The sequence below is a fragment of the Balaenoptera musculus genome, chromosome 11 (genome assembly GCF_009873245.2).
Source record: "Balaenoptera musculus isolate JJ_BM4_2016_0621 chromosome 11, mBalMus1.pri.v3, whole genome shotgun sequence".
Taxonomy (NCBI): Eukaryota; Metazoa; Chordata; class Mammalia; order Artiodactyla; family Balaenopteridae; genus Balaenoptera; species Balaenoptera musculus.
Window position 1 is genome coordinate 72,036,927 of NC_045795.1, and position 20,506 is coordinate 72,057,432.

At 36.1% G+C, this 20,506-nt stretch overlaps 2 protein-coding genes across 7 annotated transcripts in view; one reads left to right on the forward strand and one right to left on the reverse strand.

Annotated features, from left to right (window-relative positions):
- The window catches only part of APPL1 (adaptor protein, phosphotyrosine interacting with PH domain and leucine zipper 1), a 35,211-nt gene extending 28,520 nt beyond the window's left edge, over positions 1 to 6,691 (forward strand). For 3 of the 4 annotated variants that reach the window (XM_036869725.1, XM_036869724.1, XM_036869726.1), the window contains one exon: positions 354 to 4,018. In XM_036869725.1, coding sequence (XP_036725620.1) covers positions 354 to 500 — 147 coding nt within the window. In that variant the 3' untranslated portion in view covers positions 501 to 4,018. Of the gene's footprint in view, positions 1 to 353; positions 4,019 to 6,556 lie in introns of those variants that run through there. The other variant, XR_005021924.1, reaches the window with a different exon arrangement.
- Positions 261 to 19,973, reverse strand: ASB14 (ankyrin repeat and SOCS box containing 14). 3 transcript variants are annotated; one of them, XM_036869730.1, is made up of 11 exons: positions 19,894 to 19,973; positions 19,154 to 19,295; positions 16,264 to 16,310; positions 15,672 to 15,803; positions 15,416 to 15,574; positions 12,946 to 13,191; positions 9,513 to 9,630; positions 8,499 to 9,042; positions 6,654 to 6,807; positions 5,720 to 5,920; positions 261 to 431 (listed from the first exon to the last, which is right to left on the reverse strand). In XM_036869730.1, the coding sequence occupies exons 2-10, from the start codon at positions 19,273 to 19,275 to the stop codon at positions 5,742 to 5,744; spliced, it is 1,701 nt and encodes a 566-aa protein (XP_036725625.1). In that variant the 5' UTR covers positions 19,276 to 19,295; positions 19,894 to 19,973; the 3' UTR covers positions 261 to 431; positions 5,720 to 5,741. The 3 variants fall into 3 exon arrangements, with proteins under 3 accessions (XP_036725625.1, XP_036725623.1, XP_036725624.1); XM_036869728.1 differs by having other exon boundaries at positions 9,513 to 9,684; XM_036869729.1 differs by having other exon boundaries at positions 9,513 to 9,684; positions 19,880 to 19,950.
- Positions 19,974 to 20,506: the final 533 nt, after the last annotated feature.

The following is a 20,506-nucleotide window of genomic DNA, read 5'->3' on the forward strand; positions in this document are numbered from 1 at the left end:
CACACATACATATATATTAGAGAGAGGGAAGGGAGGGGATGTGGAGTGATTCATTATGAGCCTTTTCTGTAGTTTATAATGAGAGATAATGATGGCTTGAATGTAAGTTGTTGGCCATAAAAATGGAGAAGAGTGACATGTTGGCTTTTATAGGCTTTCTAGAAAAGTGTCAAAATTTACTTTGGTGTTGCATTGGTTGTGTGTAGTCTTTCTTTTCAGTAAGTTGCCAGAATTATGCACACATATTTATGACAGAAGAGTTGAAGTGGCTCTCAAGTATGTATTTAACTGCTTAGTTTCCTATTTGATTGCAAACAATTAACTTTAAGTTTCTTTTCTGTCTTTTCCACTAGGACTTAGAAGAACAAAGTCGGTTGATAGCTGCTTCCAGTAGACCAAACCAAGCCAGTAGTGAGGGGCAGTTTGTTGTCCTTAGCAGTAGCCAGTCAGAAGAGAGTGATTTGGGAGAAGAAGGAAAGAAGAGAGAGTCAGAAGCATAAACTTATCCTTACTTTTTGGTTGATATTCACCCCCCACCCCTTTGAATTTGTTGACAGTTTCTGTGGTGAAATGGCACAAGGTAACAACAATGCTGAACTATCAAGGAGACTAAAATTTATATTTGCTTGTTTATTTTAACTTCATTTTTTAAACTACAACTGACCTTGATAACTTAGGTTTGCATTGATTTTTTTTTTTCCCTTAGAAATAATATACTATGCAGTAACTTCAAATTCCACATGTCTAAAAGAAACCTGTTCATATCCCTGAAGTAGATTGCTGAGGAATTACAGTTGCTCAAGCCTGTTCTTCCTTCAAATTGTGAACTTATTACCTTGCATTGTAATTGGCTCTGACCATAAGAAATCATTTATTCTTCAGCTTCAGATATTCATGGATATGCTCCCTCTCTTTCATTAGGAACAATTGCTGGCAGTGAGGAAGCTTTTGACTGAATAGGTTTAAAATCCTTATACAGATAATTCTACAAGTTTGCAAATATTTTAACAATGTTAAATGTGCAATAGAACTTTTACAAAATAATTAGAATAGAGATTTTAGACTTAAGGTTTCAAGTTGTGGCAGGTGGTACTGTTGATTTCAGGGCATTTTCTTGGATTGCTCGCATTTCTCTGATGTACTACACCTGATGCCAGTGGGAAAGAAGCTTATGGGAAAGAAGCTTAAGTGTCTTCAGTTCAAGATTGCTACAGCCCTTGGCATTTTATTATCACATTCTTAGTTCTCAGGTTGGGACTTGAATTATTGCTGCAGAGCAGTAATGGTTAAAATAAGATTTTGGAATTTATTAAAAGGGATTTTTTTGTTGTTCAAATACATTTTAGATTAGGATTTAACATGTAAAGATATTGTTACAGGATACATTGTATTTTCTGCATTGTGTGAAATAATTTTTATTGAAAATCAAGTGACATTTAGAAAGAAGTTCTATAGCAATTGTTTCCTGCTTAAAAATTCTCAGAATTTAGTTTAAAAATGTAATCTTTTAAATTTCAGACTGATAGCCCACAGTATTTTCATAATTTCATGTTTTTATAAAATACTGATCATCACTTTATATCTGTGAAGGCAAATAATATATGAGAATAGAATAATTTGCACTAATTATTGTAAATACTTGTCCTCTTTAAATAAGTAGAGTGAAAGGTCTAATTCCATGAAAGACTGAAAAGCAATTGAGTGCTTGTTATGGGAGAGTCAACCCAGGAAGGATTTTAACCTGGTGCCAAGGTTAAAATGACATTTCTCTACTGCCTAATTCTATGTCAAAACTTGATTTTTTTTTTAACTTGGATTTTTAACATTGCTGATAGAAATTATGTTCCTGTGTTTCACATGTAAAAGTATATATGGCCAAGTTAAATATTATTGAATAAAATATTTTACACAGTCATGCATTTCAAATTTTCAGGAGATTAGCCACTAAGACTAATTTTACAAGGGAAAAGCCTTTTGTTATTTAACATATAGTTTTTTCTTTTTAGTTCTGATTTAGAAATGGCATATAGTTCTCACAATATAGTGTGGGTGTTTCACACTGTATATACATTGTTTTCTGTAGGAATGGGATAGATAATTATATATAGGATCATGATTTTTTTTAGCCATGTGCCAAATGGGAATAATGATTACTTAATCATTATTTTGAAGCCTTATGTTACCAAAACAGATAGTAAAAAAGTAGAAATTTATGGAATACTTTTTGAAAAGAGTTTATTTTGTCCTTGCTAAAGGGAATGCTTTCACAGTAGTTTGTGTATCATTCCTTTTGTAGAAATTGAAATTTCTTCTGTGGTCAGCATTTGCTTAGTCACGGCAGGTCCTGCTTTTAAGAACTTTTTGAGAATTAGTAAGCTCTTTGTTTCAGTAAGTCTTTTGTTTTACTATAAAGTTGTCACCTCACTTAGTTCAGGTGTAACTTGTCAGCCACCATGCAGGGAAGGTGGTCAGCATTAGGAGGCAGTTTTACTAGACTGGTGCTTTACATGGTAGCGAACTACTGCCCTTGGTGAGCACTCTGGGTCAAAGTGTAGGCTAAAGTTAAGGGTACTGGCAGACTTAGGGATGCTGGACAGACTTGTGGTTCCTTTTAAGTCATGTTTTGATAGGAATTTCCACAATACACACCCATGTCCATAGGTCAGACCAAAGTGCTTTCCAGTGCCAAATAGAAGTCATGCGTGGGTTTAACAATTTTAGATGATTCAGCTTCTGTTCCATTACTGTAGAACCATATGAACGATTCCATTACTGCAGATATTTAAGGATCAACTTTAATAAATTCTGTGTTTTGTTTAAAGAAGGCTCCCCATGGATTTCTGTGTAATGTTAAAGCTGATCTTTGTTACCCTTTGAAATCCCTTCAAGCTTTTGGATGCTTTGGTGGTGATTGAATTAGATTTTGGGATATCTTTCTCAGACTTGAACTTGCACTTAATGGTTTTAGAAATTAACAAAAGTGATTCTTTAAAAGGAAAGAAATTAAGTCTACCTAATTCTGCTAGGCACTCTTGCTACCTATGTCAACAGTACTTTTGTAACTATGGTAGTGAAGTCAATAGATAGGAAACTGATTATTCCTTCCCCCTTGTAAAATTGGGAAAACTTGCTAACAAGGGACTAAAACTGTTGCCTTGAACACAGTCCCCAGTCTAGTTTTTGCCATGTCTACAATGATTACTTTGTGTTTAATTTCAAAAGAATTCTCAGATTCCACATTCTAGGGGTGGTAAATTTATGTTACTTTTATGCTTGAGGAAAGGATAGTAGGGTGTGCATACCATTCTACATAACATATAATCATATGTGGTAAAGGCATCTGAGCTAATTTTGAGTTATATATAGGAACTGCAAGTATTTAAGATTTGAATCTTCTTATACCTGCTGACAGACCCTAAGAGCCTGTGTTTTGTAAAACCTCTGCCACCCAAATTAATAAAATGAAAATATTAACATTGGTTTTGATAACAGCCTCCTAGCATTCAAACTGTACTTTAAATATTCAAACACACTGATTGTAGCAAGCAAGCCTTTGACTTTATTTTTATCAAGTTCGGCTTACTCTTCTTTCATGAGATTTTTTTCTTCCATATTAATTAATAATACATAAAAATTTGAAACTGGAACTATATTATACTTTTTAACTAATCTCTTGTGGCTGTACTCGTGTAATTTACTTAGGGTAATATGAGAACTGGGGATTAAGTTATAACTAATGTGCAAAACCACTTTGTATATTTGGTGATTTTGTAATGTAAGTGAATTGGTTCATTCTTATTTCACTGATACTATTAATCATGCATATACAATTAAAAATTATGCTTCATTTCCCTTTAGAATTAAATTTGAAAAACTCGACTTTATGTAATGGTGGTATGCATGTGGAGTGAAGAACTTATTTTTTCATTTTGTCAAAATAAGTATTCCTGACAAGGCTTCAGGAAATATGCTGTTAGGAGATTTTTAATGTATAATAAAGTCCATGATTTTTTTTATAGTCTTTTTTGTATGAAGTATTTGATATATACTCTGAACTTTACTTCTCCAGGTAATTTCAAATGATGCTTATAAAACAATTGGACTTTTTCTTAATCTGTTATGGCACTGCTATTACACATCTAACCCTATTGCAATTCCATAACAGCTAAAATGGGAAAAAAATGTCACTTATGGGGAAATAATATTAATTCATATCTAGTGACTTTTTTCCTTTAGAAAAATTAAGAGAATTTTCAATAATTACCCTAGACATGTTACAATGTATACTTGCTATGTTGGGTCCTATTCAAAGAAATTCCTGTAATTTAAAGGGCCAGGTTATTGTGTACACCAGCTTAAGTGGCTTGGGCCTGTACTTTTAATACTAATGCATATTCATCCCCTGTGCTCATTATGGTTTCCTGTAGCACTTACCAAGTTCTTTTCTTCTACTGGCAGTTTGATTTGAATTTTATAAAATGTATACACTTGTAGAAGGTCCAGGGAGTGGATGAAATTAACTTCAGAATTATGTAATTTATCTAGATGCATGTATATCCTAAATATATTTGTGTATCAACATACATATAATCTAGCACTCATTTATAAACAGACACCACAATTTGATTTAAAAAAAATAAAAACTATTCATGCCAGCTAATTTTGCAAATTTTTTATGTGAAAACTGTATTATTAGTAATTTTAAGTCTGTGCTTACTGAAATAGTCTGTATAGCCATGCATTCCTACATCAGAAAGAAATCATATAACTTCAGTTTCCTTGAGAAGGACTATATTATGCTAAAAAAAAAGTATGCTAAGATTAAACATATAAACATCAAGCTATAACTGACTGGGCCTGTGGTCATCATCCTGCCTCTCTGTTCTCTCTGTTGATGTGCCATATAATGGTACCACAGGTATGGCTGAATGAATGTCTTCTTAGTTTCTTTCCTCGCTTCCACATACAGAAACCTGTACTTAAATGCAGCACAGAATATATAGAAATAAAATTTTAAACTAACAAACACCTATAACTGCTTCTATCAGTGAGCCCCTCCTCTGTGTCTGGTAGTGGACTAGGTTCAGTACAGAAATCATAAGCCGTCATCCATTTGAAAACACTTTTAGTGATCACATTAACCAATAAATGGCAACCCTTAGCCAGGGTTTTGTAGAAAGAAGGAACGCATGTATCCCATTAATGATGAAATCGCAATTGAGGGTTCTTTTTCAATTAACTGAATTACCTCAGTAATGGACTCTGCAAGTAAACAGACACTAAGCTGGCCTTGGGACTTTTGTACAAGAACAGCTAATTTTAGGGTCATGTACTGGGGTCAATACTTTATTCATTGCAGTCACTAAGACATTTTATATATGTACTTCTCTATAAGAAGGATTAATGTTAAGAATTATCTTGAATTATCAGAGGTAGCATTTATTATTTTGAGCCTGTAGAAATGTGGATTTATACATTTAATGTAAGATGAATACAGCATTAGAACTGATGTATCTTAGTTAATTGAAATTTTTACTGTTTGGGTTTTATTTTTACAAAACTGCCTTGCAGAATGCCAGCCATCTGTTGAGAGGCTATGTTCAGAGTGACTTTTTAAAGAATGTAGACTGCATTGAGATTTTAGTTGCTAGGTAAAGTGAGAAATATGAATCAGTGTAACAAGTCAAATTTTAAGAAAGACATCTGCGGAATTATATACCTTTTCATCCAGAATAGTTTGATTACCAGGTTCCCGTGAAAATTCCTTGTTCATAAAGGTCATATTCTTTGTAAAGGACATATGCCTTTAGACGATTGGGTAACGGAAGAAATGACATGAAGATGGGGCAGCGCAAATGTAAACGTCCCATACACTTCCGGATCTTGAGGCGGCACAAATGTTTCAGGGAGCGAGGGTTTGCTAAAATGAAAAACAGGCACATTATCCAAAAGAAAGAATTGCTTCATTTTTTAGTGATCTTTAGCAAATGTATTTTATACTTAAGCCACCAAGATTTTCATTTGCTGTGACTAAATGGAAAAGTTAATTGGGAAATAGCTTTCCACTTCTCATTGCAGATCTCGTAGCTGTGGTTTCAGAGCCATGTCACGTTAGAGTCCAAAGACTGGCATCAGTTGTGGGTCTGGCCTGTGAGACCTAAAGCTCCTACATCTGTGTGTATTAACCCCTTGTCCTGCCCCTTGGGGTCAGGCTAAAAACTAAAGATCACTACCTGTGGGGAAATTATATGAAAGAAATTCTTCTTAATTTGACTTATGTGCTGCTGTGAAAATTTGATTTGAAGGGTCATTTAATATCCTCTGTAGCCTTAGATCTTAGCATTTTCTCATCCCTGTTTTTAGTGCCATTTCATAGTTTTTAATTCCTGTGTCTATGGTGTTCCATAGGATCAGAAGAAAAGTATTATCTACCTATATAATAAATAATTACCTAACAGATTTTATCTATTGGGAAATGGTAGTAAGTACAAGTTAAGTGTAGTTATAAACGGTAACATTTTTAGATAGGAATAGTGTTTTTCTTGCTTTCTTTTAGGTCAAGCTTTTAACTGAAGAGAACAATGTTCTACAAAAGAAATAAGAGTTCAGTTAGTATTTTTTGGTAAGAATCGTCAAGAAAGAAAGATACTCACTCAAGATAAAATGGATTTCTGACCAGAGCCTCTGTTTTTGGAGCACAGCTTTCAACTTTGAACAGATCCTAACTTGATCAACATAATCAAGTATCACTCGAACAACCCTTCCAGAGAGATGTTGCAGCCATGACAAAGTTATTACTTCGCAGAACTGAGGAAGAAAATCAGAACTATGAAAGTAAATGGAAAACTAAGTATCTGTGGTTTAACACAGTAATCAAAAGGACACTAAAGTCAGAGTCAAGAACCAAGGTTTGAAGTTCCTCATTTATAAACTAAGGTGTTGAACAAGAAAATATTTCTTAGCTCTTAATATTTGGAAAAATATTTACTACTAAGTCTTACAAACTTTATAAGATACAATGAGGGTTCAAAACAGACTGTTACATAATATCTTTTATCCCCTTTGGTTGCCCATACATAATATCTTTTATCCCCTTTGGTTGCCCTCATGGCTGTCTGGAATAAAGATTACCTTTCCAGCTTCACTTGCATCTAGATGTGGCCATCTGACTAAGTTCTAGCCAATGAGATGTCAATGGAAGTGTGAGCAACTTCCAGAATGCTGTTAAAAGAAGAGCAAGGTGTGTGCTGCTTCCTCCTGCCTGCCTTCCTGCCGGTTGGAATGTGGATGTGAGTTTCTCCTGTGAATCATGGAACTGTCCAATTAGAAGGCTATTTACTCTCACCTTTATTTATAGGAGAGGGGAGTAAGCCATCTTATTAGAGCCTCTCTTATTTGGGGTTTTCTATCATTCATAACCTATTCCCACTCTGATACTTGAAACGTATGATAGTTTCTGCCTTTAAGTAATTTACATGTCCTTACACAAGATGCCCATGTAAGAAGGCAAATAATACTATATGAAAAGTCAGGAAATAATACAAGATGACATATTGCTTAAATACCAAGTCCTACATTAATCATAACGTAAAAGTAATATACAATATTAAAATATTTTCCTTTTCAGAATTGACTCAAAGTTCTTTCTCCATTTTATTTATATTTTCAGATTTTAATAATATGAATTCAAGTATCTATAGTGCATCTATTGTGTGCTAAGCACAGATCTGTAAGCTGAGGAAAGTGGTGAACAAGAGCTTACATTCATGTATTTGTGGGGGAGATACATAATCAGTAAAATATTAAGAATTTCAGAAACCGATAAGTACTATAAAAGAAATGAAAAGCATTAAAGAGAATGATTAGGGAACAGAACTGCCTTAGGTAAGATGCATAAGGAAGGGCCTCTTTGAGGAGGTAACACTTGAAATGAGACCTGAAGGGTGGCAGCTATTTGAAAAATCAGGGGAAGAGCTCAAGTTGGGGAAAATAGAAGTGACCAATTAAGTAGGGGGAAAATAGGAGACTGTGGTGTCATGACAGCTAAGACAAAAATGTCTCAAGAAGAAGAGAGTGGTCAACTATATTTATTGTGATCCTTTTTTCATCAAAATGTGACCAAAGAAAACCATTAATCAAATGTTAGAGCCAAAAACCTAGGGGTACAAGTATCAGGAACACAGAAACATTTTAGCTAGATAACTCACTTCAAAGAAAAAGCATAACTGGTATATAAGGCTGCATTTATTCTTCAGAGCCTTGTTCAGATGTTGCTTCATTTGTGAAACTCCCTAACTAAAGTTAAATCACTTTTTCCTCTAAACTGTTTTTATACCTTTTACATCTTTCTACTATCATGTTTATTTTATCATGTATTTATCATATTAAAATCTTTCCCTCCATGAGCTTCTGGAGGGGATGGAGTTTTATCTTTTGCTGTAGTTCAGGGCCACGGATAATGACTACATAGGGTGACACAGCCGATACTGTGCACTTACCATAGTATCTTTGATAACTGTAGATGTCCAGCCTTCAAAAGTATAGAAAGGTTGAACTTTGTCTCCATGAGGACAATCAAAGCATCGCTCTGTGTCATACCCATAATTCAACAGCATCCTGAGCATGACTTCATCTTTCAGCGTGTATTGAAGTGCTGATGGGAAATGTAAAGGGTTGACTTTGCAGAAGTAATTAACGTTGGCCCCATGCCGTAGCAGCAGGCTTATCAGCTCATAGTTGCCCATCCTTAGGGCTATCTGGAGGCAGTTAACTGGGTCTTGATTAGGCAGAGCTCCAGCACTCAGAAGCAGCTTAACTGAAGAGAGGTCACCATTTGATACAGCAAAATACAAAGCTGACTTCCTGTGGTCATCATAGTGTTTGCGAATTCTCTGATCTAGCATGAAATTCACATCAAATCCAGCCTGGATGAGAAGTTCCAGGCATTTGGGGTGTGCTCCTGCTGCTGCACAGTGAACTGGACTGATGCCACTCCGCTTAATGGCAGCAAAATCCGTAACTGGAACCAAAATCTTCAGAGCTCTGAGAAAGAATTTCAAAGTGCATTAAAAAATAGTTTTTGTTAAGATGCTGCATTGACCTGTTTATGATTGCTTTATACTAGCACTGGATGGTATTAATATCAGTTGGTATTTAGACACCCCAACCAAAAAAAAGCATAGTCCTGCATCCAAAAACTCAGATACCATGTAAAGTTAAATGAAACTAAGGTGTAGATATAAAACTCAGAATTACCCCAGTCAGCGAAACCTGAGGCTCCCCATATTGCCAAACGACCTGAAAATAAAGTAGTTTTATGTCTCTTCAGGGTCTACAGAGGATGTCTGAATTTACCACTTTCTAGCTGGTCAAGAGTTTCTCACCTTTAAAAGGGGTGTTGGAGTTGTAGGATCAGAGATGAAGAATATAAAATTCCCAGAAGCTGCCCCCCACCTCCAAAACCCCATAGCTATTACTATTTCTATTATTTGCAATAATGTAGTTGAACTTACAACAAGTGGCCTCTGTCAGCTGCCACATGAATGGGCAGGTAGCCTGAATTCTTAGGGATGTTGGCATCAGCTCCATACTCTAGCAAGAGAGTCACAGAGTCTGGATTTCCTCCACTAGCTGCTTCAAGTAAGATGGAAGAAGAATCAGAGGCCTGACCAAGAGCATTAGCTCCTAGGAGGAGAAAGAGTGATGTTATGCAAAGAGTCTTTTCCACCGTATTGCTTAAGTATTCTTAAAAGTGTACCACCACTACCAAAAAGCAATTATTGAGCAGCTACTTTAGCAAAACACTAAGAATCAAAGACATAAAGAATGTACCTCCTGTCTCAGACAGTTTACAAACTAGTTGGGGAGAGAAAATGGTGTAAGCAGTCTCTAAGGTATAAGTAGGTTGGCTTTCAGAGTAATTTTATAAGTTATTTGTTTCTAACTTAAAAATCCCAGGAGAAGTAATTTTATAGAAGATGGTTTTATTTCCAGACCAGCATACAAAAGCTCGCTTACCTCATAACACACTATAAGATGGTACTAACAATCCTGTTGAACTATGTCACCATGACATCTAATGAAGATCTTATGGTGGAAAAGGGTATTTGTTCTGTTTTAACTTGTTCCTAGGAGACTGTTCATACTAAGAGACACTAGCTGTTTTTAGTTGAAGATAGGGACTGCTGATCGTTAAAAGGGTATATTGTAGTACCCTGTAAGCTAAGTGCTGTGTGAGTGGTGTGGATAATAAAGAGTACAGATACAGGCTGTCTTCTTGAAGATCTCAGGGCTGGGGTTGTGAGCAGGGCTGGGAGGTGAAGGAAGGAGGAAGGAATTTGGGGTCAGTTGTGGAAGGCCTCTCAGTAAAGGCTTTGAAGAAAGAGTAGCATTCGAATGGACAAAAGAAAAGGAGGACACTCTGGGCACCTTCACAACTCATATAAAAAAAGATATAGTGACTTTAATTTAGTGTGGACTCCATAATCTTCAGAATATAAGGACTCTAATATTGATTGACTGTCTTGCATGTGTAAGCAGTGAGCCAAAGCCCATTTATGGTGTATGTTGGCTCATCACAGTCATTTGTTCTTCTCTGCTCTTTATTTTGGCAATATCATCCACATACAAATTCTATTTCAATATATTATTCCTAATTTATATGGTGTCCTTGTGCTTTTCATGGAATGGCACTCTATTGCTGTTTTAACTTGGAGGAAATTGAAAGATCTTTCTTCATGGAAAAGATTATGATGAATCAGATCTCAGTCTTAAAAGCTCATATAGTTTTAGATGCAAAACTCCAGACTTAAGTGGAGTTGTACAGTGGGAGGAGAGATGAAAGCGACTTCAGTCTTTGGAAAATTATGTCCCCTCCTTACAAGTGCAGAATGGGGTACCCAAATGATGCCATTCATTGAGTAATCCATCTTGAAAATGAATTCCTAGAAGACAGATTATCTTCTCTATGTTCTGGAAGGAATCCATAAAATGCTTCCTACAGAAGAATTCTCACTGTAGCATTTGATGAGGAATAATCCATTTTAGGTGGGTGTTCTCTTAGTGAAAGTTCTGCATAGAACTATGAGAAATCTATTATATGCACCAGGTTTTTTCTTTTACTGAAGAACTTATTCACATTTTTTGCTAATACACATAATATATATGTCCTGATTATCATCGCTCAATTAAATAACCCCTTCCTGCATATTTTTGTCTAATTGAAAAATTTGTAAATAGATTAAAATATTTTGAAAATTAAAAAAAAAAGAATATAGTGGCTCCCCCAGAACCCCATTCCTAGAATGCATTAAGAAATGTCTAATAAGCCCCCATGTAATGAGTACTCACTATGTGCTGGTTTCTTTATGTATGTAATAATTTCTAAACTTCACAACAACCCTAGGAAGTAGATGCTAATATCTTCATTTTAAAGATGAAGAAACTGAGTTTCATTGAGATTAAATTACTTCACCAGAGATGCACAACTAGTAAGCAAGGTAGTCGGGATTCATGTACAGGTGGGCCAGACCCAGGTCCTATTTCTATGATGCCATGTTGCCACTCTAGCAATGCAGGGTAGTAATGTGATTTGGAATGAGACAGATGTGGGTTCAAAGCTTGGCTCTTCTATTTAGTAGCTATGTGCAAATGACTGTATAAGGGGCTTACCTAAGGGAAATGCTCCCTCACTGACCTCACTGAGGTCAACCGATACTGGTTTCTTTGAAAGGTTAAGGATATAAAATCTGTCGCCTCTCCTGCTTCTTTATATTTTAATCAGTGATCTACACAAAAGGTGGCTCTTTTTGTGTAGATGAAAGATCCAGTGTTTACTTTGTTATTCCAGCTAATGACTTTAGACATCTCTGGTATCACTCATTTAAAACATCTTACTTAAAATGTCTTATGGCCATTGATTGGGAACTAGCCTCCCCTATATGATAGGAAAGATTTAGGTAAGTCTAAAAAGCAGAAAGTCGTTCTTAAATGTAGGAGTCCCTGCAGTCTAGAAAATTGGACACCAGGACCGTCTATTGTTAGAGAAAGAAATAAGACTTCTGGATACAAATGGGGAGGAGAATAAAGAAGATAATTCTAATATTGGGACTTTGTTAAATCTTGGTAAAGATTTGCTTCTTCGAAAAAAAGCTTTAGATATTACACTGCTTCTTCTAACAATGTCATCAATGAGGGTCTCCTCAAAGACAGTTCTCTGAGCCAGGATCTCTGCCAGTTAAACCAGGATCTAAGATGGCCACAGCTATAGCATGGGTGGCAGGGGAGGGCGTGTTTGAAGGGAAGTTCTACAACTGGTACCATCACTGACCCTCACTTTCCTCAAGGGTAAAATGAGGATAATGCCTACCTCACAGGGTTTGTAGAAGATTATTTGAGGTAAAATAAGTAGCTTAATACCTGGTGCTTAGAAAGTATTCAATACCTATAAATTGCCTTCCCCTTCTCTCAGAGTTTTGTTTATTACTAGAGGGGAGAACTGGGACCCAAAGAGAAGAAATCAGGAAGAATTTCCTAACAACTTAATTCATCTGGTAACAGGTTGGACTGCCTCATAACTTAGCTTAAGCAGAGACAACGTGAAGGGGATGTTGTGGAGTCTTTCATTCTATCAATCTAGAAAAGAACAACAACACACAAAAAATTAAACAAAAAACAACCATCCTCTTAACATGGTCAGGGTACATTAAGTAAAAGAGTAACCTGCATCCTAGTAATTTTAGGGAAACTGCTTCACAGCAAATAAGAAATATTCAATCCCTATTTTAGGCTCTTTCAGTAGCTACTATTAACACACACTTCAATAAAATATTAAATTAGGCTTAAACAAAATGTTAACTTCTATTACACTGAAGCTCTCCATAAAGAGGAGAATGCTTAGGTCATGTTATCCTTTAGTACTGTGCTGACTGTATAGGAAAATCTTGCCTTTCTGCAGTAATAGTTCCATGATTTTAGTGTGTCCACTTTGGGCAGCAAGAGCAAGAGGAGTGAATCCGTAGGAGCTCTTTGGGTCAGGGTGTGCCCCAGAAACCAGCAGGAGCTTCACTATGTCCCGTCTGCCCAGTCTGGCTGCTTCGTGGAGAGCTGTCCTCTCGTTGGCACACCGCAGATTGACATCTGCTCCATGGCTGATCAGCAAGGCGGCCATATTGTAGGAGTCCTGTAGAACAGCTGGGGGATTAGAAGTGAGAGAGGCATTATGTTCAACCGGAAATTAAGGCCAGAGTATCAGATTAGCTAGTTTCCCTCAGGCTTCTTAAGGAGTTCTTCCTACCTATCCCCCAAATACCAGCATTTGGTGTTTAGGAAACGGATTGTAAAATGAGGCATATATCAAATAATATTAATAGTGTTTTACATCAATAGGCTATTTGCTTTTCTGTAAACCATGACCAATTATTCATTGTCTGTTGGCTGCTTATGTGGCTGAAAAACAAAGTTTTCATTTATCATCTTTATGTTCTCAAGAAAATGGGAACTTAAGTACCTAGTACAGTCCTAGAAATGTTTGTAGCTGCTTTACATGAAGAAAAACAAAAACAGCAATAATTAGGAAATTATTTTTAACCTCACATTTTGTTAACCAATATTCTCTAATTGGCATTTCTGCATTTATGCTGCTAATTTGCATTGGATGATAATCTTTAGTCCTTCAAGAGTCTAGAGCACCTTAATTTATCCATCTCCCTATCCATTTGCTAATTGTTGGCACCAACTGTGTTTGGGGAATCTTGCTAGGTGTTAGACACTGAATCAGTATGAATTCTGCTCACAGCCACGTATAATGTGCCATATAAAGGGCTATAATTGCACTAAGACTAGAAATATAGAGCGCCAAGAGTGTTGGGTCTTTTTTAATTCATTGAGCTGGCACTTTGTGTGCTCTTTCATTCTGGAAAGATGAAACATGTCCTTTGTTTTAGGAAATAATTTTCTTGACTTGTCTCATTGATGGTATATTGCCTCTATTTTGTCTGTTCTCTTTCTACTATTCCTATTACTCACATGTTGCTCCTCTTCAGTTATCATCCTAGTTCTCTTAGTTATTCTTCTTTCCGATTTTTCATTTCTTATCTTCTTCTTCTGGAAGCTTTCCTAACTTTTATCTCTTCGCATTTGAGTTTTTTTAAATGTCTGCCATCATATTTTTAATTTTCAAGAGTGTTTTTTGTTTTGTTCTCCATTTTTTTTTTAGTAGTGTCCTGCTATTTCATTAATTTTCATTGATTTCTCTGAGGAAATTAATGATAATTTCCCCCTACATTTTATTTTCCCTTGAATAATCTGTTTCCTCCAAGTTGTTTATCTTTGTTTGTTGAAGACTTTTCTCAGATAGTCCTTGGATGTCTGCTCATGATTAAGAGTTGGGGACTAAAAATCTGCCTGGAAATTCTAAACATTGACTGTGGTCTTAACTGTAGGTTAATATGCCTGGGCTATTTGTTGGGGAACCTCCAGTTTTAGTATTTTTAGTTCTTTCTCTTTGAGCTGATCAGATTCTCCAAAGAAGCCTCCTCTTGGAGGGTGAAGTTCTAGCTGCTGGCTTTCTAGAATTTGGTGAAGAACTGGGAGATCTCAGCCTATGTGCTTAATTCCTCCAGTGTTTTCAATCCAGTACTCTTGCCCTTGCCAAATAACCCCCAGTCCAGAGAGCCTTTGCTCACACTATTCAGAGAAAAAACTTCCAAAATTCTGCTGGGTGGGGGAAGAGTCTGACCCAGCAGGGTGGATTGAGAGAAGTGATCTAGATACCTGACTACTTGTTTCTTAATAGTTTTCAACCAATTTTTCTATTTTAGCTGCCCATCCTTCATCCCTGCTCCATGAGGTAACTATAGCCAACAATTTCCAGGCCTTTTGATATAACTGTGCTGGTTTTTGGCTTTCCCCACTCCAATTTAAGATTTGGCTTTCTTGACACTTACTACTCATCCATCTGCTCTTCTGATTTTTAAAAATCATGTTGTTGTTGTCTCCCCTCCCATTCTTCCCATTCTTTGTATCTTAACCCTTTAAAACACTTGATGAACTGTAATCCTCCTGAAGACTCAGGAGGCGGCAAAATTAGTCATTCATATTTAATCTGCATCTTTACCCAACCATTGGCTGCTTCTTCCTACTCTGCTCCTCTCCTGTATTTCTTATAACAGAATTAACTTGTTCAACTGAGGCACCATGTAAAATGATCAGCTCATATTTGGGCAGAGACTTTGCCTCAGGCCACCTCACAGACCAGCCTATATAAAGCTTCTTGAGGGTCAGGTACCCATGTGTGGTTATTTGGCACCAGAGTGACAGTGCTGCAACTATGCACAAGAAACTGCCTTTGAAACCTGTGGGCCTGGAGGACACTCAGAGCCACAGACTGTTCTCCAGAGCTAACGTGTTAATTTACCTGTAAGAAGAGGAGAATTGCCTTCGACATTCTTGGCATTTGGATTGCAGCCATTGAGAAGAAGAAAACAGACATTTTCTAAGAGGCAATTGCTGACAGCCAAAAAAAGTGGTGTTTCACCATTGTGGGTGGTTTGCTCCCACACACTGGGTTTTGAAGCTGAAATAAATCCATTAGACCACACAGATTAAGATACAGAAATAAATTTTAAATTTATTTCTCAGAAGCATCAATAAGAGTTATAAAGGGAGTTTACCTTTCAGGGTTATTTCCAAAATGTTCTTATTTAATTGCACTGCAGCCTTATGTAGAGGAAGCCAGCCTATCTCATCTGCTTCATCAAAAGCAGAATGGTACTTGGTCAACCCTGACAATACATCTTCCTTACCTATTAACAAGTCAGATGAGAACATATTCACATTTGGCACATATACAAGGTAGCCCATACTGCTTCTGAATTCCATCATCAAAGTTAGTGCATGAGACAACGGTATCCTAGCACTACCTTTAATGAAAGACAAATTTAAATGGCATAGGACAAACAAGCAGTAAGGCCTTTCATCTAGCATTCCATACCACCTGGACCTGTGAATACCCGTCATCTTGTCACATACAGAAAACTGCTCTGTCCACCGAGGAGCCCAGGAGCTGTTTGCTAAGTTTTGCTGAAGTAGTTTCTCCCAGGAAAGGCCCCATCAGACTCTTGACAATTAGCTGTTGACCCCATAGTGTTCGGCACTTGGGAGATCCTGCTTCTAGGCTTCCTGAACTTAGAGGGGAAATGCTACCAGTTGTCACCATCACATCTTACCACAAGTTGAAGGGGATAGAATAGGAAGAGTACTTAACTGTCTCTATGGTTTCAACTATCCTCTTACAGTGTGCAATCAAAAAGCTGCAGAGAAAAAACATATGAATGTAATTCCAAAACTGAGGAAAAAAGTAAGGCATTTGATAAAACAAAAGGAAAGGGTAAAGGCAATAGTAGTTAACCAGGAATGAACTCATATGAGGCAATGACTGAGGCATAATAGAAATACTTCAAAACGCAAGAGGGAGGAGATATGGGGATATATGTATATGTATAGCTGATTCACTTTGTTATAAAGCAGAAACTAACACACCATTGTAAAGCAATTATACTCCAATAAAGATGTTTCAAAAAATAAATAAATAAAAGATATATGTATATATATTCAGAAAAAAAAAAGAAAAAGAAAACATAGTATGGCCCTTAATGTGTTCCAGGGAAACTCCCCTCCCATGTGTCTTCCCTCGTCAGCTTCTTTAAGGCAAGAACTGTGAGAGCCTGGATCACAGTTAGCCTTCAATCAGTGTCTGCTGAACTGAATCAAACATGCCTAGGACTGAAATGTCACATTGTCACATGGTAAAATTTAAATGGCCACTCTATAATGTCAATGATTCCAGCAAAAATTATTATTTAAAAAAATAGTAAATAATCATGGTGTAAGTTTTAAAAAATATTCATGATCAGAATCTGTATTCAAAAAACACAATTAGCAGTTTTTTAAAGTAATATTTTTATTAAAATATTTAAAGTTTTAAAGCTCAACTTATAAATCTTATATTATTTTTAAATCTAGCAAATAAGGATTGTCACCTTCCCTTTTTCTTTGATTATTCAATGAACCCAGCTTGAAAAAAATAAATTCCCTTAGACAATCTGTCCTACTTAAAATTTAGTCAATCTCCCTATTTAAAGTCAACTGATTAGCAACCTTAATTCCATCTCCAGCCTTAATTCTCCATTGCCATGTAAGGTTACATATCCACAGGTTCTGGGGATTAGGACTTGGACATCTTTTGGTGAGGGTGGGCTTTATTGCTCCTGTCTCAAGTATATTCTATTTTCCTAATTCCTTCAAGTGCCTGATCAAATCAGCAAGCCTTGCTAAGTATCATACAATTCTTGCAAGTCTAATGACTGAAATTTATAACTGTAGTCAATTTTAATTTCTTCGAAACATTTCAGTACTCTTAATCAAAATCTCTTATGCCTTTCAACCTAAAATCATGACTTCAAAGTTAATCACAAGGTTTAATCGCAAGGTTAATACAACAGGTAACCCAATGAAATCCAATTTCTTTACAAATCTTTTAACTATTTAAAGATTATTTCTAAATTTAACATAAAAGTGTAGGAGTAGTGTGGTAAAGAATGCAGACTCTGAAGCCAGGCTGCCTGGCTCTTTACTTACTAGCTCTGTGACCTTGGGTAAGTCATTTAATTTCTCTATGCTATGCCTCAGTCGCCTCATCTCTAAATGGGGAAAATAATAGTACCTACCCCATAGAGAGGTAATGAGAATTAGAATTTAAATGAGTTAATACATATTTATGAAATGCTCAGAATAGTGTGGCACACAGTGATCACTCCATGAGTATGTTACTTTAAAAAAAATACTGTAGGTTTGATATACTCCAACATCTCTGTATTTAATTACAAAATCTCTTGGGGTTAAAACACATTTATCCCATTTTACCTCCATCAGGCAAATAGAGGTCACCATCCCAAGCAAATGGGTTTAATACCCCTGAAAAATAACTGTAACTACTCAGGGGCTTGAAGTTGCTGATCACCCAGAGAGCATTTGACTAGCTGTGCTTGGCGGCAGACAGCCCATATCCAGGGCAATTCTCTTACACCACTGAGGGATCCATGGGGTCCTTTTCTAGTGTTGTCATACCAGAACTCTGAGTTCACATCCTTCAGAAGGGGTTAGTCTCTTCTGGGTTTAAGTTTACATAATTACTCCTTTTGGTTTGAGTAGATTAAAGACTTTACCCTACTAAGATTTCTGTGTCTTGGTTGGATTTATGCATTTCCTTAGCTCCCCAAAGACAAGATGCATTAGTGTCCTCTAGTCTTACATATCCTCATGTATTTCTTCTTTCTGATTTCTCATCTGCCTCTCCTCACCCATATTTGCTAGTAACCTCCTCCAACTATTTTCTTTCTTTTTTTAAATTAATTTTTATTGGAGTATGGTTGCTTTACAATGTCGTGTTAGCCTCCACTGCACTACAAAATGAATCAGCCATATACATACAGATATCCCCTCCCTTTTGGACTTCCCTCCCATTTAGGTTACCACAGTGCATTAGGTAGAGTTCCCTGTGCTATAAAGTATGTTCCTATCAGTTGTCTATTTTATACATAGTATCAATAATATCAATGTGTCAATCCCAGTCTCCCAATTCCTCCCTCCCCACCCCTTTCGCCTTTGGTATCGATACATTTGTTCTCTATGTCTATGTCTGTATTTCTGCTTTGCACATAAGGTCATTGATACCATTTTTCTAGATTCCACATACATGCGTTAATATACGATACTTGTTTTTCTCTTTCTGACTTACTACACTCTGTGTGACAGTCTCTAGGTCCATCCATGTCTCTACAAATGACCCAATTTCATTCCTTTTTATGGCTGAGTAATATTCCATTGTATATATGTGCCACATCTTCTTTATCCACTCCTCTGTTGATGGACATTTAGGTTGCTTCCATGTCCTGGCTATTATTTTCTTTACTGCCTGATTAAATTCTGAATTATTTCCAAATTTCTCCTGTCTGGTCACACATCAAGTCTCATAGATATTCAGCTCCTTGGATTCTGACCCTCTCTTCTGTATTTTTCACAACACTAGCATCGTGCTTATGACAAGGCTCAACTGTTGAATACTTATACTACATTGCCAGTGAGATACCATTACCTCTCATCTTCAGGTGACTGCTGTGTAGTTTCCGGCTTGTGAATATCCTGTAAACTCTGTTGAATGATGAGCTGGGTGTCAAACTCATCGTCTATGTCTTCATCACTGGTGTAATTATCCATGTGAAATGCAGACAGATTTACTTTAAAGTCAAAAAGAATTAAAAATATTTTTCCAGTTGTGAAAGATTATCAACTGATTAAAATTATAAATGAAATTCAGAAAACTAAAAAATTAATAGGATTGATAAATGAAAAAGTGCAAAATTTAGAACACAAAATATTCATTTAAAAATTTTTTGAAAACCCCAAACAGTTTTCTGAACTGCCACAGATTCAACATAAATTAGAAGTTTTCCATGAGCAGCCATCTACTTAAAGCTTATTCAGGAAACACAACCTTTCATATAAAACTTAGGTCACTGCCATTGTAACTATGAAAATGTTCATATCAATCTATTTTAAACTTGGCTTATGAGTTTTTCTCATTAATTGTAGCTCTCACTCCAAAGAATATCTTCCCTACACGCAGGGAGTATTATGCTGAAAATAATATTTTATTTAGTTAGTAAATACTAAAAATAAACATGTTATAGGAATAAATGTATTCTCATAACATATAACAGGAATAGTGGGAAAAGAAACCCCGATATATTTTACTAGGCAACATCTCAATAGTTTTAAAAGAACATTTCAGTTTTAGCATAGAATAGGTTTGCTCACATACCAAAGATTTTTTACCTTTTGTTATATCCTTTAGGACAGCACTGAAGTTTTCACTGTTAAGGATTAGCACATCAGAATTTTCATTTATATTTAGGATCTCCACTCCCGTGTAGTGACCATTCCATTAATAGCTTTACTATAAATACTTGATCATAAGACAGTCTGGCACATTCTCCCTGTTTTTTATATGTGGTTTAGCTCTGTTTGAAAACATGATCTCTTTTTTTCACTGCTGTATTCATTAAATTTAAAAGATTAAACATTCTATTCCTGGAATAAAATGCTTTTGCAGGGGGTTGGCCATGTGAAGTGAATTCATTCTCTTAGGGTTCATGCACATAGACACGACAAACCAGAATCAATTTTCTACTTAAGAGAGGCCAAACATTTTGCACTGACTGAATTATCAAAAGTGACTGTCCCAATGGTCCTGATTCACTGGGATGCTGCACCTACATTTTCTTTGGATTACAGAGCTGCAGCCTAAAATGTCCAGGGAATCCTAAGGAAGGAATAAAAGATAATAAAATAGGATAATAAAAACAAGATAATAAAATTTTGACTATAATTTTGTTTTGTTGAAATGTTTAAAAATTGTTAATATACACTAATACTATAAGTGCATACT

Excerpts from the sequence above, each read along its gene's own strand:
- ASB14 (XM_036869728.1), bottom strand. The coding sequence starts at position 19,275 with ATGGATAATTACACCAGTGATGAAGACATAGACGATGAGTTTGACACC. Across the intron at positions 15,804-16,263 it reads AGTTGAAACCATAGAGACAG|GTAAGGAAGATGTATTGTCA; the intron begins TTAAGTACTCTT and ends ACTTGTTAATAG. Across the intron at positions 9,043-9,512 it reads GCTGACAGAGGCCACTTGTT|AGCTCTGAAGATTTTGGTTC; the intron begins GTAAGTTCAACT and ends ATTCTTTCTCAG.